Genomic DNA, 17,764 nt, shown 5'->3' with positions numbered 1-17,764 from the left:
AGGTGCAGCCCGCAGCGCCGCCGGAGCGAGGGAAAACGGCCGGCGGAGATCTGCAGCGGTAAGGCGCGGGAAGCCTTTCCACCTGCGCGGCTGCGGCCGGCGGGTCCTTCCTCCCAGGCTCGGTGGTCGCGCGGCGGGCGGAGGCGCCCAGGCAGGGGACCCCAGAGCTCTCGAGACCACTGTCCCTTCCCGAGAAGGTCCGGCTCCGCGCTCCCGACCCGCCCTCTCTCTGAAGGACCCGGCGCGAAAACGGTGACACCAGGCGCGGTCACCCGATCCCCGCGCCCGCCGGGGCGCGCCTCCGGGGAAGCCCAGGCTCGGAAACTCCCGCGCTCCGTGCTCCGCGCCGGGACCCCGGCCACCCCCGGCGCCCACCTTCGCCGCCAGGCACCCGCTGTCCCTCTGTCCCCGCGCGCCCCGCCGCTCGCCCAGGCAGCCCCGCGGGCCATGGAGCTGGCGGCCGGGAACCTCAGCGAGGGCAACGCTAGCTGGCCGGAGCCCTCCGCCCGGGAGCGCGGGCCGCTGTTCCGCATCGGCGCGGAGAACTTCGCCACGCTGGTGGTGTTCGGCCTGATCTTCGCGCTGGGCGTGCTGGGCAACAGCCTGGTGATCACGGTGCTGGCGCGCAGCAAGCGGGGCAAGCCGCGGAGCACCACCAACCTGTTCATCCTCAACCTGAGCATCGCCGACCTGGCCTACCTGCTCTTCTGCATCCCCTTCCAGGCCACGGTGTACGCGCTGCCCACTTGGGTGCTGGGCGCCTTCATCTGCAAGTTCACTCACTACTTCTTCACCGTGTCCATGCTGGTCAGCATCTTCACATTGGCCGCGATGTCCGTGGACCGCTACGTGGCCATCGTGCACTCGCGGCGCTCCTCCTCGCTCAGGGTGTCCCGCAACGCGCTGCTGGGCGTGGGCTGCATCTGGGCGCTGTCCATCGCCATGGCCTCGCCCGTGGCCTACCACCAGGGCCTCTTCCACCCGCGCGCCAGCAACCAGACCTTCTGCTGGGAGCAGTGGCCCGACCCTCGCCACAAGAAGGCCTACGTGGTGTGCACCTTCGTCTTCGGCTACCTGCTGCCGCTCCTGCTCATCAGCTTCTGCTACGCCAAGGTGCGGAGCGGGCGCGGCGGGCGCGGGGCCGTGACGCGCGAGGGAGGGCCGAGGGGTGGGGTGGGGGATGCTGGGGGTCTCAGGGTCCCATGGTCCTGCCGGAGCCGTGACCTCGCCCCGGGCGGTGCTGGGCGGATCTGGGCGGAGAGGTTCCCGGGCCTCTGCTGGAGCGTGCCATTGGCTTGCGCAAGAAAGTTACTTGGAGCCTGAGACGTGCTGGGGAAAGTTTGCCGTTCACGGGGTCTGGTAGAACAAGTTTCTCCTCCTCTCCCTTCCCTCCCTCCCCTTCCTCGCCACGGCAGCCCTTCAACGCCCCCAGGTTGCCAGGGCGTTGTGCGGGCGAGGCTGCATCCTTCCCAGCACCGGAAACCCCGCTCCTTTCCAGCGACTCTTAAACCACTTCAGCTGCGCGGGGAAGTGACCGCCGCGAGGCTGTGGGACCTGAGAGGGCGCGTGGTCACCAGAGCGCGGGCCTTTCGCGGGGGTGGCGGGTCCCCACCGCCTCTCCCGGGCTCTCAGCTGCCGTGGGGGTGACTCGCGGGCGGCCCCTCTCCCCCGTGATGCGCAGTTCGCCCTCGCTCCGAAGGCTTTGCGCACTCCGGGCGGTGTGAAGCCGCTGATCCCAGGGACAGAGCTTCGAATTTTATTTATTCTGAAGCTTAGCTTCATAAACCCAAAGTGGCAAAAGGGTGTTTCTTGACAGGGTCCTGACCGCAGGCTCCGGGGAACTTTGAATGGAATAGACTCAAGCTGTGGGCTTCTCCATTTCAATCTTTTTTAGAAAGGTCTTCTGGACAGCGGGGAGAGGTTGAGGCGGCGGATCTTCGCCTAAATGTAGCAGAGGTCCCGTCCATGCGTGTGGCTTCAGCGGGCCGGGGCCTCCTTCCTGGGAGATGGCTTTTCCCGTTGTATAGCCGGGCAGAGCTCAGCACCCACATTCTTTTTCATGAAGTCCACAAGGGTTTGAAGATTTTATACCGATGGAAAGGGCTTCAGCGTTTGACACATGTCTTTCTACTTGCGTAAACAGGCGCTTATTTTAATAATCAGGTGATGGCGATTCAGGGGTAAACCGCAGAGTCCCCACCCTACTGGCTCCAGAGCGTCACTCTGGGGAACGCAGCTCTGTTACCAGGTTCCACCTGACTTCACCTCTCTCTGTCTCTCATTCTGTTTCCACAAGGCTGTGATTATACAACCACAAATAACCTGACTCGGTGAACAAGAACTTTCATCACTCAGTTCACGAGGTATTCCTCTCAACACAAATGTTTCCTATAAGCCACCTGTTTCTCTCCATCTAGTTTATCTCTGTGGATTGTGTCTATTTTGAATAGTAATGTTTTTGGATATTATCTGGACAGCCTGCACCAAAAGGTAATTATAAAGAAATATAGTAGCATTTTGGGAGGCCGAGGCAGGTGGATCACCCGAGGTCAGGAGTTCAAGACCAGCCTGACCAACAAGGTGAAACCCCCGTCTCTACTAAAAATACAAAAATTAGCTGGGCGTGGTGGCAGGCACTTGTAGTCCAAGTTACTCAGGAGGCTGAGACAGGAGAATTACTTGAACCCAGGAGGCAGAGGTTGCAGTGAGCCAAGATGGCACCACTGCACTCCAACCTGGGTGATGGAGTTTAAATATATATATATATATATATATATATAGTAGCAGTAAAGGAATTTGGAAAATAACTCTAGCTTAGCTATTTGGAAAATGGCTGGTTTATGAATGTGGTCTTCTGCAAATGCTAAACAAAGGCTATTTACATAGCACAATTATCTGATATGTGCACCATCTCATTTAATTGGCACACCTCTGTGGCTTGGGGCTATTTTATTATTTACCCAGATTTTATTATTTAAGAAAAAAGAGCTTTGGAAAAGAACACCTGACCCAGATTATGAAGCTGGTGAATGATTCAGGAAGGATTTAACACAAGGATTCCCAGTCTCCCGAGGACGGGACAGTTGTTGAGGCCTCAAGGACACTGAGTATGAGATTGGGATTCTGAAAACATGGCTGTCAAGTTCCCAATTACTGCATTAGAACTGAAGCACATTCTTCCTTATGCCCCCGAAGCCTTTGGGGAGAAGAACGAAAGTCTTCTTACTGGAAATGACAAAGTAAGCTTTTAGGAATAAATTAGGTTACATTTCTGTCATTTGCAAGTCTATAAAAGTCACACAGAAGGGCAAAATTTACAAAACAGTTTTTTTAAAAAATGTAATGAATTTGGATTTTTTTAATATGGAAATAGTTTGCTTCCAAGCATAACTAGAAAAATATTTTGCATTCAGCATAATATTTGCAAGTTCATTTCAGGGCTGTCATGGGTAGGTGGAGATAGTTAGTTGTTTCAAGTTGCTTTTCTTTGGCTCAGGCATCAGGTGTGCACCGTCCAGTTAAGGATTTTGCTACTTGCGTGTTTCAGGATTCGCTGTTCTCCGAACTCCAGGTCTGTTGGATAACCTGAAAAAACGCAGATGGCTAAAAGGGAACCTGAGGTTATGATGCTTTAAACAAACAAAAAACTCAAGACAATTGCATTCCAGAGTTGCCTTTTGCCTCCAAATTCTTACAAGTTTGTAATGGAACGGTTTTTTCACCAGTTTCTGGGAAACTCATTGAGTACATGGGCTGGAGGATGAGTTGACGTGGTCTGCCCAGTGTCCCCTGAGGAGCCCCTCCCCTCTGCTGCTGTGGAGCTGTTTTTGTACAGGGCTGTGACCCTAGGTCACTTTCCTTAGAGTGAATTAGTGTACAGAACCTCCTTGTTCTACCATGAGGATAAACTCAAGGGGCCCAGCCCACTAAATCACTCCAAATCCCCAGGATATGCCCAGCAGGACCTGGGTTTGCTTTGAGCTGGCACCTTCCTGTGCATGCTCAGAAACTTCCAGACTCACCAAGAGACCTCAGTATGCTACTATCACTGTCTTCTTAAGCATCATCATAACCTATTGTGATATCTACGTTCTTCCTGCTTTGCTGACAAGATCTTCACTGGGGTGCATCATGATATATCATCCTGTGCTCATAGCATGAGCCATTGAAGAGAAACAGAGTGCATAAAAATATGCTTGAGTATTTTCTTTATTCAACAGCGTTCAACATACTGAAGTGTTTTGAAGTGGCTGAGCTGAGATCCAAATTCCTTTTTGGAAGGAACGGACGGGGCTTGGCAGCGTTATGAAGCTGATCACATCTGGATGTTTTGTTGTGATTTGTCCAGGTGTCCCTCTCTGATTTTGCCTGTGTGGCCTGTCCTCTGGTCTCTCCTGGGTCCGCTGTCCTCAGTGGCCGGTGTTGTCCTGCTGTTTCCCATTGAGAAGGCTGCCACTGAGCCACCTAGGCAGTCCTGTCCTCTTGGGCAGGCTCCTGCCTCCTCCAGCCCTTTCCTTCCTCTTCGAAACGCTCTCGTTTGCTCCTGCAGGAAATCTGTTCTGTGGCTGCCTGGCATTTAGGGTTTGGTACTCTGATTTCTGCAGGCAGAACAGTAAAGGAACACCTTGTCAATGTGTTGAGTGTTTTCCCAAATGCTCCTGCGGCAAGCAAACACTTGTTTTGTTGTGGATGTTGCTGAGTCATTTCCGGAAGTGGGAAGCATCTCAGAAGCGGGGAGAATTTGAAGTCAGAAATTCATACCCTGATGGCCTCTTCTTCACCTGTATAGGGCCTGGGCAGCTGGTAAATATATCCGGTGGCTTCCAGGTAGGATCTGACTAATTGCTCTGGACGTGCCTCATCTGGCTGAATGGAGCGGGCTTTTGCAATAAGTTCAATTTGATTAAATGATTTCCATGCTACAGTGCTGCAGGGAGCAAAGAGCTGGTTGGAACATGGCTTCTGGTTCCTTGAGAGACTTCTCAGCAATCTACAGATGATCTAAAGCACTTAGCCACCCAGGGGCTCAATTTTTCTAGATTTTCCCTCAGATGGGATATGGAAAGGAACTTAAGTAACAGTTCTGCAGGCTTGACAATGTTGTCTAAGACCAAATATGCGTTGGAAATTCCTACATTGAAAACTCCAAATTTTCATGACATTTCTTCTGAGTATTACACTGGCAAAAAAAAAAAAAAAAGACAAAAATGATTTCTTTAATTAAGGGAGCCTCTGTGTCTCAAGGAGATTCCCTGACAGGGACATTCGTTGTAAAACCTTGCAAAAACGGTTTATAAATCATCAGTGATGCTGAATCCCCAGTAAGTTGTCTAAAAGCACAGCACAGTGGGTAGGATTTGAGTAAAGAATGAAAGGAGGCCTGATGGGTGGTGATTTGCTGACAGACTTGCAGTGGAGGCAGCCCACATGAGGAAGAAAGAAAGAATGTTTTGGCACAAACGCAGGCAATCTTTGGCCTGGCTGCACTGAAGACACGTCTGATGATACCGTCTTCCTTTGTTTACTTGACTTCTTTCCCCATCAGATGATGAATTTCGGAAGGGCAAACCTCTAGTTTTTCGACGTGTCCAGGATCTAACATTGTGCCTGACGTGTAGCAGGGACCTGGTGTTTGTTACTATGTGGGCTCCTGGGGGAAACTGAGGCAGACAATAGACTAAGAAGCATGCATGAGTGGGTCATGGCATGGCTCTTTCTGGACAAAACCCCAGAGCTCCATGCACTGGGCACTCCCTGCAAACAGGTGCTCTGGCTGTGAACTTGTCTGGCTGTGCGTCAGCCTTCCTGGGGCGCTCCTAAATGTTAGAAAAGAATGTATTTGGCAACTTGTATTCGTTGTCACCTAATCACCTAATCTGAATGGTCTTACAAATAATGATGTTACCACTTCAGCATGTCAATAATGGTTAATGCAAAATAGGCGGTGGGTTGTGAGAGGCGAGGTGAACTGATTTCATTTGTGTCTTTCAGGTCCTTAATCATTTGCATAAAAAGTTGAAGAACATGTCAAAGAAGTCTGAAACATCCAAGAAAAAGGTAATGATCACAAATATATCTAATTACTTTTCAGAGCTTAGTTTATCTTTACTTTTACTTGTCCTCACATCCTCCCAAAGCCTGTAACATTTAGGGTCCTCAGCGTGGGCGTGGCAAAGGGTGCTTGAGATGAGCCTCCCACCGTTAGGGTGGAAATGAGGGTCAGCCTCAGCGAGGGCAGAGGGCATCGCAGGTCACTTCATGCTGCATTCAGACTTAGCTGGGGAGGCGAGATCAAAAGATCTGGAAAGGCGAGGAAATGCGGGTTATGCTGATTATGTGCCTCACCAGGAGCTGGCTTGGGTTGACTGAGACAGACTGCAGAGCTGCTGACATGCGTACTCAGAGGAAAAGTGTAGTCGTCGTGTTTTGTCTTTACCGTCTCTGATGTGATTCCGGAAGGCTCTGGTTTGGTTCTCCTTTAAGACAACATTGTTATAATCCCTCCCTTAACCCTCCAGAGTCAGCCACACGTGTGCTGGCTCCGACCCAGCAGGTAAAGAGTGAAGAGTGCACAAGGCTGAAAGCGGATTCCTCCCGTTGCTCACTGACTTTCTCATCCCCGAGCCCTGATTTAAACAAGCTTCTCCTGAGCAGCATTACTGATGGTCATGACATTACACATTTTGAGGAAAAACTATTTCACAAATCAAGATTAAATTAACTCTTACTCAGAAAATATCTATGTAACTTCTGATTTTAGAAAGTAGAGTGAGATTATTGGGCAATGTGATTAAGGAGTAGGAGGTCATAACCAGACATTTCAACCCAAAGTGTTAGTAAATAACATCTTAAAATACCTTGTTTTCTAAGTTTTGTTATGATCAATGACATACATAGTTTATAGAAATTTTAGTTTAGATCACATTTAATCATGTTTACTTAAAAAATTCTGCTTGAATAAAAGAGAGCTCTTCCTGACTTTCCTTGTTTATGAGCAGCAATGTGGCTAAAAGGCCATCTGATATCCTGGAGTCGAACCAGTGGTAGAGAATCGGTTATAAAGCCCAAACATTAAGACTTTTCTCTTTCCTGGCAACAAAAAAATTAGCTTGTGCTAGAAATGCAATCATACGGTTTTTAGGATAACCACCTAAGAATACAAGGTGCAGTATAAATAACGACCATGTTACAGCTTTATTCCACTGATCCTTTCTTATGTCTGAACAATTATTATGTGTATTTCATTTCATTTTAAGCCTCTAAGCCCCTCATTAGAGCAGCTGACCAAGTGCTGAGTTATATGAATGGGATAAACCCTAGAAGTTGGTGTTTTCCTGCTCTGTTTTTGGTGATGTGTTGCTATGGTAGAGATTTTCCATTTTCCTGGCATGTCTATTTATGTTTCCTCTGAGCCACACTTGTTATTTCTAAGAAAATGATTCTTTAAAGACAATTAAGGATTGTTTCTAACTTCTCCTCGGTCAGTGATTTTTAGAGCACCTGCTCTGTGTAGGACCAAGCTGATCCAGGGGATTCTAAGAGGAACTGGCTCCTCATGGGAGCCAGCACTGTAACAGAAGAGACAAATGTGTAAGTCCCAAGGGACTGTTCCAAGTGAGGAGTGTTGGCGCATCAGGGGAGGAAGAGATTGATTTCGCTAGGGAGGGATCAGGCTTGCCAAACTTTAATCTGTGATGAATGTTTATGAATGATTCAAAAGAGTTTATGCTTACCAAAAGAAGTAAGACATTTCTTTAACATTTGCTGAATCTTATATGTGTCAATGGTAGTATTAGTCTCTATATTTGAAAAAGTATTGGAGAGTTGTGATGGTCTCAGAGAAGAGCAAAATACTTTAAAAAAATAGGTCTTATAAGGAATGATTAGAAAAGTTTCTATTTTATTTTACAATAAAAAAACCTAAAGATTAGTGATTAGTTCAGTAATTATTTTGTTTAGTTATATACACATACACATCTATACAAATATTTAGATTTATGTGAGTATATATATGTATAATACATATGTGATTACATATATACATAAAATATATCTATATAAAATTACCTTTTGCTCATTCTTACCATGAGGAGGTTCTAGCATTTGAAGAAGTGATGAATATTTCCTTTTTTATTTTCATAGCCTCTGACACTTAACAGCCACTGAACAGATGTCAGATCTTTGTTGATGTATTTAATTGGCTCCTTGTTTGCATAGAACAAATAAATGTGCTGCTGGTGGTGATGATGATGGTGGTGGTATTGATGCTGGTGGTCATGGTAGTGGTGGTGATTGTGGTGGTGATGGTGGTGGTGGCGATTGTGGTGGTGATGGTGGTGATGGCAGCAGTGCTGGTAGTGGCAATGGTGATGATGATGGTACTGATTTTGGTGGCGGTAGTGATGATGGTGATGATGGTGGTGGGTGGTGGTGGCGGTCATGGTGATGGTGGTGGTGGTGGTGGTGGTGATGGTGGGTGGTGGTGGTGGTTATGGTGATGGTGGTGGTGGTGGTAGTGATGGTGGTCATGGTGGTGATGGTGATGGTGGCGACTGTGATGGTGATGGTGGTGGTGATGGTGACATTGGTGGTGATGGTGGTGGCGGTGATTGTGATGGTGGTGGTGGTGGTGATGGTGGTGGTGGTGATGGTGATGGTGGTGGTGGTGGCGGTGGTAGCAGTGGTGGTGGTGGCAATGGTGATGATGATGGTGGCCATTGTGGTGGTGATGGTGGTGATGGTAAAAGTGGTGGTGGTGGTGGTAATGGTGGTGTGTGTGCATCTAAGAAAGATATGGGAGGGAGGAGCGGAGGAAAGGTAAGAAGAGGGAGTGGAAGGAAGGGAGTGGAGAGAAGGGAGGTGGCGGAGAGAGGGGGACAGAGGCAGAAGAGGCGAGAAAGGGGAAACTTGGGAGGGAACAGAAAGCAGGAATATATGGCAACTTCCCTGAAGACAGGAACTGGACTGGTTCTTTGTGGGTATTTCCCAGGTCTTAGCACAGAAAATTGCTACTGGTGCACGTGTCATCACTTGATGGGTAATGGAAGATGTGACAGGGATGTGGATGGTTTGCTCATTTCAGCTCCACTTGTTTCCAGCCCTTTCTCTCAATGGCTAAGTAAAGGTCCCTTGCTCTGCACTGTATCCACTGGTCTTAGTTTGTTCAGGTTGTTTTAGGAAAATACCATAGCCTGGGTGGCTCATAAACAATGGAAGTTTATTTCTTGCAGTCCTGGAGTTTGGAAGTCTAAAATCAAGCTCCTGCAGATTCAGTGTTTGGTGAGGACTATTTTCTGGTTCACAGATGGCCCTTCTGTCTGTGACCTCATAGGGTAGAAGGGATAGGCAGCTCTCTGGGCCCTCTTTCATTAGGGCTCTAGTCCCATTATGAGGTCTCCCCACACCTCATGGCCTAATCACCACCCAAAGGCCCCACCTCTTAATACCATCACTTTGGTGATTAGGTTCCAATATATGAATTTTTTGGAGGGCGTGGGGACACAAACTTTGAGACTGTGCCACCGTCCATGCAGGGCTTTCCTGTTGAGAGTTGCAAGTATTATGGGGTGGGGAGATTGGCCTTTTGTGATAAACATGCTAACAGTTACTCACGTTTGGAGAAAGTGCAAAAGAAGAATGGGATTTTTACTGCAGAATGAAGCACTGTGGTTGATCGCATGCTTTGCTTAAGCTTTGTTAGACATAAAGAAATGTTTCTGGCTCAAAGCTGATTGTTAAAACCTTGGAAGACCTCAGAATGGGATAGACAGCAAAACGGGATGGTTGCTTCTTGGAGAAAATGGGATTAAAGGATCTCTTGATATCCTATCAAGCCACTGGGCTCTTTTAACGTTTGCTTTTTTTGTCGTTGTTTCTTTGGCTTAAAGTAATTCAGTGAGCTTTTTGGCTGTCATTTATACAATTTGTGAGGTTTTTTTTTTTATTTTCATCTTTTAGTTACTTTTTTTCTCCCAAGCCAAGTTCCATTAGACATATTGTGAGTAAAATTCTTTGGAGAAAGGACAGACATCTCAGATGACTTGGAAAAGAGCATCTCACAATAAATAAGAAGAGAGATTAATATTTTTTCAGGTACTTTCAGCAGCAGGAGTACAAAGAAACCATGCTAATAAAAGACCTAAACTCAAGTATAAGGAGATTTTGTATTGAGATTTAGCACGTAATTTTAGATGATGACTTTTTCTCCATCATGAGATAATGTTGGGATTCTATACACTAAATAGACAAAGGAGGGAAGCCGTGCACATACCGGGGACAGGTCTGTCTAATGGAGACGGAGGACCCTGTAAGAGAGAAGAAAGAATCACATTATAAATAAATTTTAAAAACCAGCCTCCTCCTCCAGAGAGGGCAGTTCTCTATGTTACTTTCTCTGCGCTGATCCACTGGTCTTAGTCCGTTCCGGCTGCTGTAAGAAAATGGCACATCCTAGGTGGCGCATAAACAATAGAAATGTATTTCTTGCAGTCCTGGCGTTTGGAAGTCTAAAATCAAGCTCCTGCAGATTTCGTGTTTGGTTACTTTCTGATGTTTCCGTGGGAAAGATAGGAAGTGGCTTTTCCAGCTCTTTCTAAGGAGAGGAACTGCTTCAGACTTAGGGGTTGATACTGAACAAAGCATTTTTTTAATTACCTTTAACTTGAACTTGGTAAGACAACTTTCCTTTTGGTGTGGCTTTTATGTAATTTATCAGTGGTTCTCCAAACACCTTCCTGAACTCCTTTTACATTTATTTTTAGAGATGGAGCCTTGCTCTGTTGCCCAGGCTGGGACACAATGCTGTGATGATAGCTCACTGCAGCCTCAACCTGTTGGGTTCAAGAGATCCTCCCACCTCAGTAGTCCTCCTGCGTAGTTGGGACTACAGGTGCACACCACTGCACCCAGCTAAGTTATCTGAAAACGGTGTTTAAAGATGGGGTCTCAGTATGTTGCCCAGGCTGGCCTAGGACTCCTGGCCTCAAGTGGTCTTCCTGCCTCAGCCTCCCAAAGTGATCTTCCTGCCTCAGCCTCCCAAAGTGGTGGTGGGATTACAGGCATAAGCCACTGTACCTGGCGGAGGATTTTTGAAAAGGAGGATTGGGTAACTAACAACCTCTACCAATTGCTTTAGAGCCATAATAGATGAGGTGTAGCTATGTGAATTTTAAAAAGAGCTCTGCACTGGGTAAGGATGGACACACTAACCTACTTAAATCCCAGGGTTGAAATTAGTACTCTTGAATTATTTTGCCAGATCTTTACCTTTGAGCTAGTCTATGCGAGGCATATTGTTTCCCGAGTTTGACAGTGTGGAGCAGAAGTAAATCAAGAAAGATGGTTTTCCAGCGGCTTGAAACTTCTTGCCCTATGCCCCATCTTCTACCAGCCTCCTTTGCAAGGGAAGAATGAAGATAAAAATCATCTTCTGTTTTCAACCATGCACAAGGGTGTATTTGCCACATGGATGTTGCAACGACTGAATTGGACTCTGCTCAAAGACGGCAGGACTAGGGGCCCAGGGCCTGTTTGCAGGGAGTTGGTTTCTAACAACTAGAAGGCCTTCAGCTTCAATGGCCGGAGATGCTTGATAGACATGAAGAAAATAGTAATCTCCTGGAGATACTTAGCTGGGAGGATGGTCAGTGTTGACAAGCCTTCTATGAAATGGTTTTGGGAACAATCTGAGACAAATGGTATAGTTTATGCAATGCCCATTAAGCCTTCTTTCCTGATATTTATGCTGCAAACTGTAATCCCATCTCATTTCAAAGCTGCTGGTAAACCAAGAAAAAGAACCTGATTCTTGTCCATGGCTCTAAGAAGACCAATGAGACCAGTAAAAATTTAAAGGTAAATTTGAATGAGTTACAGACCCACAAAGTTAGCAAACACTGCCACAGAAAACACTCCGGCCTCGGGACACACTACCATTTGCTTTGTGGATGTTAATAAGGCATGGATCTTATCAGGAAGTTGCTGGCATAGATTTCTGCTTTGTACTTAGTAAAAATGTCTAAAGAAGCAATGAAATGCAATACCCAGAGGGTGATTATTTTGTGAAGTGGAGAGAAGGTCTGATAGTCTTAGAAAGAAAAGATGATGTTTTATATTCTATTTGTAGGTATAATTATATCTAGATTGTTTTGATTGAATCATCTGAGAATGGCATTTCTCATCCACTAATGGATAAATGGATTGATAGCAGGCACTCCCTTAATATATGTGAGCACATTATCTGTTTGCTTTGTGTGTCATGCAGTAAATGGCTTTAATATGTAAGCTTGTAGCCTATAAAACCCGTACTCAGATTTTTATACCTGAGTTGTTTGTCGTGTTTAAGTAGATGAGGCATGGTCTAGGAATTATTGCATTGGTTCATCCTACTCTCAGATTAGGAAGTTGAGGCTCAGAGAGTTTATGGCATTTTGCAAAGGTCATACAACCAGCTTATGGCATGGCCAGGCGGGAACACAGACATGCTGTAAGTCCTGGGGTCTTGTGCAATCCCTGGTGCCTCTTGATAGGGAGTTTCATGCTCATCTCCTGTTCACCTTGCCAGTGGGACTTGTCCTGGTCTTAATCTGAGATCTAGCCCTCCCTCTACTGTCTCTGCCCGGATCCTGGGCACAGCTTCCTGGCTTCCAGTCCCTCTGTTTGATAAACTTCATCTCACGTCTTACTTTGCTACCTTGTGTCAATCTTTGAAGAGCTGGTATCTCATGAGTTAGAGTCTGGTTGTCATTTTCTATTGCAATGGGACTCCAGTTCATGGGAAGTGTTAAGAAGAGTACTTTTGCCATGTAGGATTTCCCCTCCTAGCAGTGTGGTTCCCACCACTCTATGATAGTCCTGCAGGGTGTGAGGTCCATGCAGGACCATTGTAGGAAGTCGTGTGTCCCCAGGAAAAGTCTGTGGTGGGACAGTGCTGTCTCAGCCATGGAGTCACTCTCCTATGTCTTAGTCTTCCCTCCATGTGAAGTTACAAGAAATACAAAGCTCTATTTTCATTCTTTCTCTCTCTCTTTCTCTTCTTTTCCTCCGACTGTTCTTCTCCCACTCATCCATTTTAGTCAGAGTATTTCTGTTTAGGAACAGACTGGTGGCCACAGGTGAACCCTTCACCACACCTGTGCACTGTGAGAGAAGGCCAGGGATGGAGGTCTGCTTTCCTGCTCCATGAACACAAGTGAGGCCTGGGAGGAGAGTGGGTACATTGGTCTGTTCTCACGCTGCTAATAAAGACATACCCAAGACTGGGTAATTTTTAAAGGAAAGAGGTTTAATTGACTCACAGTTCCACAGGGCTGGGGAGGCCTCAGGAAACTTACAATCCTGGTGGCAGGGTAAGCAAACACGTCCTTCTTCACATGGTGGCAGGAAGGAGAAGAATGAGAGTAAAGGGAGGAAAATCCCCTTATAAAACCACCAGATCTCATGAGAACTCATTCCCTATCATGAGAATAGCATGAAGGTAACTGCCCTCATGATTCAGTTGCCTCCTGTGGGGTTCCTGCTACCACACATAGAGATTATAGGAACTACAATTCAAGATTAGATTTGTGTGGGAACACACAGCCAAACCGTGTCTTACTGCTCCTGGCCCCTCCCAAATTTCACGTCCTCGCATTTCAAAACACAATTATACCCTTCCAGCATTCCCCTAAAGTCTTCACTCATTCCAGCATTAACTCAACAGTCTGGGTCTGAAGTCTCATCTGAGAGAAGGCAAGTCCCTTTCACGTATGAGCCTTTACAATGAAAAGCAAGTACCATTTGTACTTCCTAGATAAAATGGGGTTACAGGCAGTGGGGAAGATACACCCATTCCAAATAGGAGAAATTGGCCAAAATGAAGGGGCTGCTGGCCCCATGCAAGTCTGAATTCAGTGGGGCATCCTTTGACTCCATGTTTCACATCCAGGTCATGCTGATGCAAGAGGTGGGCTCCCATGGCCTTGGGCAGCTCTAACCCTGTGGTTTTGCAGGATATAACCCCCTTCCAGGCTGGCTTCATGGCTGGTGTTGAGTGTCTATGGCTTTTCCAAGTGCAGGGTGCAAGCTGTTGGTGGATCTGGAATCTGGAGGATGGTAGCCCTCTTCTCACGGATCCACTAGGCAATGCCCCAGTGGGGGCTCTGTGTGTGGGCTTCAACCCTACCTTTCCATTCCATGCTGCCCTAGCAGAGGTTCTCCATGAGGGCCCCACCCCTGTGGCAGACTTCTGCCTGGGCATCCAGGCATTTCCATTCATCCTCTGAAATCCAGGCAGAGGTTTCCAACCTCAATTCTTGACTTCTGTGCACCTGCAGGCCCAACATCATGGGTAAGCTGCCAAGGCTTGGGGCTTACAGCCACTAAAGCAATGGCCTGAGCTATATTTTGGCTCCTTTTTAGCTGCAGCTGGGACACAGGACACTAAGTCCCAAGACCGCACAAAGCAGCAAGCCCTGGGCTTGGACATGAGACCATCTTTCTTCCTAGGCGTCTGGGCATGTGCTGGAAGGGGATGCCACGAAGACCTCTGAGGCACCCTGGAAACGTTTTCCCCACTGTCTTGGTGACAAACACTTGGCTTCTTATTCCTTATGCAAATTTCTGCAGCCTGCTTGAATTTCTTTTCCAAAAACGGGGTTTTCTTTTCTACTGCATGGTCAGGCTGCAAATTTTCCAAACTTTTATGCTCTGCTTCCCTTGTAAACGTAAGTTCCAATTCCAAACCATCTCTCTCAAGTTCAAAGTTCCACAGATCTCTAGGGTGGGGGCAAAATGCCGCCAGTCTCTTTGCTGAAGCATAGCAAGAGTGACCTTTACTCCAGTTCTGAAGAAGTTTCTCATCTCTGTCTGAGACCACCTTAGCCTGGACTTCATTGTTCGTATCACTATCAGCATTTTGGTCAAAGCCATTCAACAAGTTTCTAGGAAGTTCCAAACTTTCCCACATTTTCCTGTCTTCTTCTGAGCCCTCCAAACTGTTCCAACCTCTGCCTGTTACCCAGTCCCAAAGTTGCTTCCACATTTTGGGTATCTTTATAGCAGTGCCCCACTCTCTGCAGTACTGATTTACTGTATCAGTCTGTTCTCACGCTGCTAATAGAGACATACCCAAGACTGGGTAATTTATAAAGGAAAGAAGTTTAATTGACTCACAGTTACACAGGGCTGGGGAGTCCTCAGGATACTTACAATCATAGCATAAAGGGAAGCAAACACATCCTTCTTCACATGGCAGCAGGTAGGAGAAGAATGAGAGCAAAGGATCGGAGGAAACCCCTTATAAAATCATCAGATCTTGTGAGAACTCACTTGCTATCATGAGAACAGCATAAGGAAAACTGCCCCATGATTCAATTACCTTTCACCAGGTCCCTCCCATGATGTGTGGGGATTATGGAAACAAGAATTCAAGTTGAGATCTGGGGGTGGGGGGCACAGCCAAACCGTGTCAGGGGGATTGCTGCTGGCTCACACTGATGCTTCCTCTCCCCATGTCCAAGCATGCTCTAAAATATTGTAGCCTGGAGTATGTCTGAGAGAAAGGGGTTCCTTGAGTCCTAATCTTTGGACAAGGGGCTGAAAGTGTGCACCTCTTACATGCTTAATGTTTCTTTTTTCCTATGAGAAGTAAACTTGCTGGTAAAGAGAACAGATTGCTGAAGCCGTCAAACAGAGGAGGATATGGAAGTGCTCTCTCCCTTCAAGCCAGGGAACTGAGATGGAGCTTGTCTCATGGGGGCCTTTATTGCCGACACATTTAGCATAATGCTTCTTGAGAAGCAGCCCTGTTGTGTGTTGTGTGCAGAGAGGGAGGTGTGGCTCCTGATTTATGGGAGGTTCCCTTGCACCCCAGCTGTGCAGCGCATGGGCTGGGGATCATGTTGGCCTGGATGCCAGCCCCAACTTTGCATTCAGCTGTGGGACACTGGGCATTTGCTTCTTCCCTCCTGAGTCTCAGTTTCCTCATCTACAACCTGTGGGTCATGATAGGGTCTGTTTCATAGGGTCGTAAATGGGACTTGGTGAAATAATGCATGTGGGCCCATCATCGGTCTGCTAGTTTTGACGGCTCTGCTGTGACCATTGAGGCACCAGAGGTTGTGTGGGTTTTGAGGTGCACTTGTTAGAGAACAATCCGTTTGAGGAGGGAACCAACTGATCGCTTTGTATTTTACAGTTTAGAAAACATTAGACTCCCATAATTAAAGCATTTTAATAAAATTGATCATTGTCTTTTCTTTGAATCCAAAGAAATGGAGTTTTCCATTAATCACAAACTAAGCTACCGAGCTCTTGTCTTTCAACATGTGTGGAACAGGCGAAGTTGTCGTAGGCTTAATTCCAGCCCCATAGGTTTGTGGCCAGCGAGGAGGCTGTGGCCAGGCACACAGGCGCATAGTTATTGATCTCAGGAGGTTGATGTCCTCTCCTGTTGAGGTCTCTAATCAGCCACGGCTTCCTCCTCTCATTTTCTCAGTAGAAACCACAAAAGAAACATGAAGACTCTGCCTCTGACTTCTAAGTATTTCTTATTTTGGAGCAGCAAAGAAAGAGTTGAAATGAAAGAAAGCAAAAGGGGTAATTCGGTCCATAGACTGAAACTGAAATGAAACATGTCGGTGCATCAATTAATTAGGTCTTGAATTTGACATAGTTTAACAAGGAGAAGTAAACACCTACACACTTGTTCATGGAGGTGACTGACTATTTGGAGCAAAGTGCAGTGCTCCTCCGAGATGCATTGCTGGTGATACAGCGCCAGTGGGGGCCACGCTTGAACAGTTGTGCTGGTTTAGAAGTTACAGCCTCTAATCTTTGTACTTTTCTAGTTCCATGACTCGAAGCATACTTCCCATAATGCATTTCACATATATCATAAAAGTATTACTTTGGAAGGTAATGACAGGTTTTGGAGAATTTACGAACAATAGTATTATGGGAAGTGAAGGTTAACACTTAAAGCAGATGTATCCATTTTTTATCTCATGAAAATATATATAAAATTAGCTTAGGGTGTATTTTAAAATGCTGGATTCTTTTTCTGTTGTATTCAATGAATTTCCCTCCTCCTCCTTCTCCCTTGCTTCCTCCTTCTCTCCCCTCCTTCGCCTCCTCCTCCTCCTCTTCTTTTCTAGACTGCACAGACGATTCTGGTGGTGGTCGTGGTGTTTGGAATCTCCTGGCTGCCTCACCACATCATCCATCTCTGGGTTGAGTTTGGAGTTTTCCCGCTGACACCGGCTTCCTTCTTCTTCAGAATCACCGCCCACTGCCTGGCGTACAGCAATTCCTCGGTCAATCCTATCATATATGCTTTTCTCTCTGAAAATTTCAGGAAGGCTTATAAGCAAGTGTTCAAGTGTCACCTTCGCAAAGATTCAGATCTGAATGATAATAAAGAAAACAAAAGTCGAATAGACACCCCACCATCAACCAATTGTACCCACGTGTGATAAAACAAATATTAGAGCATCCTTATTGTTGAGTTTCCTTAGAAGTGGACCAGACACAGGAACAAGCAGAACGAATTAGTAAGCAATGCTGCAACTTACTCTTAACAACAACAACTCATGTCATTTTAATTAAATCCCACCTGTGTTCAAAAGTACTTTGATCCATTTAGGAAATTCCTAGGTCTAGTGAGAATTACTTTTCGATTTTATTTCGAAATTACGTTTCAGAAACAAAAGACAATGCTGTATAGTTTTATTCCTCCTCAGAAATGAAAGCTTAGTAGAATTCTATATATATGTTCAGCTCTTCATAG

General features: G+C 46.5%; 1 protein-coding gene across 1 annotated transcript; it reads left to right on the top strand.

Annotated features, from left to right (window-relative positions):
- The first annotated feature begins 447 nt into the window (after nt 1-447).
- Nucleotides 448-17,450, top strand: GALR1 (galanin receptor 1). Its single transcript, XM_012465375.2, has 3 exons — nt 448-1,113; nt 5,992-6,057; nt 17,133-17,450. The coding sequence occupies exons 1-3, from the start codon at nt 448-450 to the stop codon at nt 17,448-17,450; spliced, it is 1,050 nt and encodes a 349-aa protein (XP_012320798.1).
- The last annotated feature ends 314 nt before the right edge of the window (nt 17,451-17,764 follow it).

Source organism: Aotus nancymaae, unplaced genomic scaffold (assembly GCF_030222135.1).
Source record: "Aotus nancymaae isolate 86718 unplaced genomic scaffold, 86718_ANA_hifiasm-v0.15.2.pri h1tg000020l, whole genome shotgun sequence".
NCBI lineage: Eukaryota > Metazoa > Chordata > Mammalia > Primates > Aotidae > Aotus > Aotus nancymaae.
Note: the sequence above shows the minus strand (reverse complement) of the source record. Positions and strands in the feature narration are given on the sequence as shown.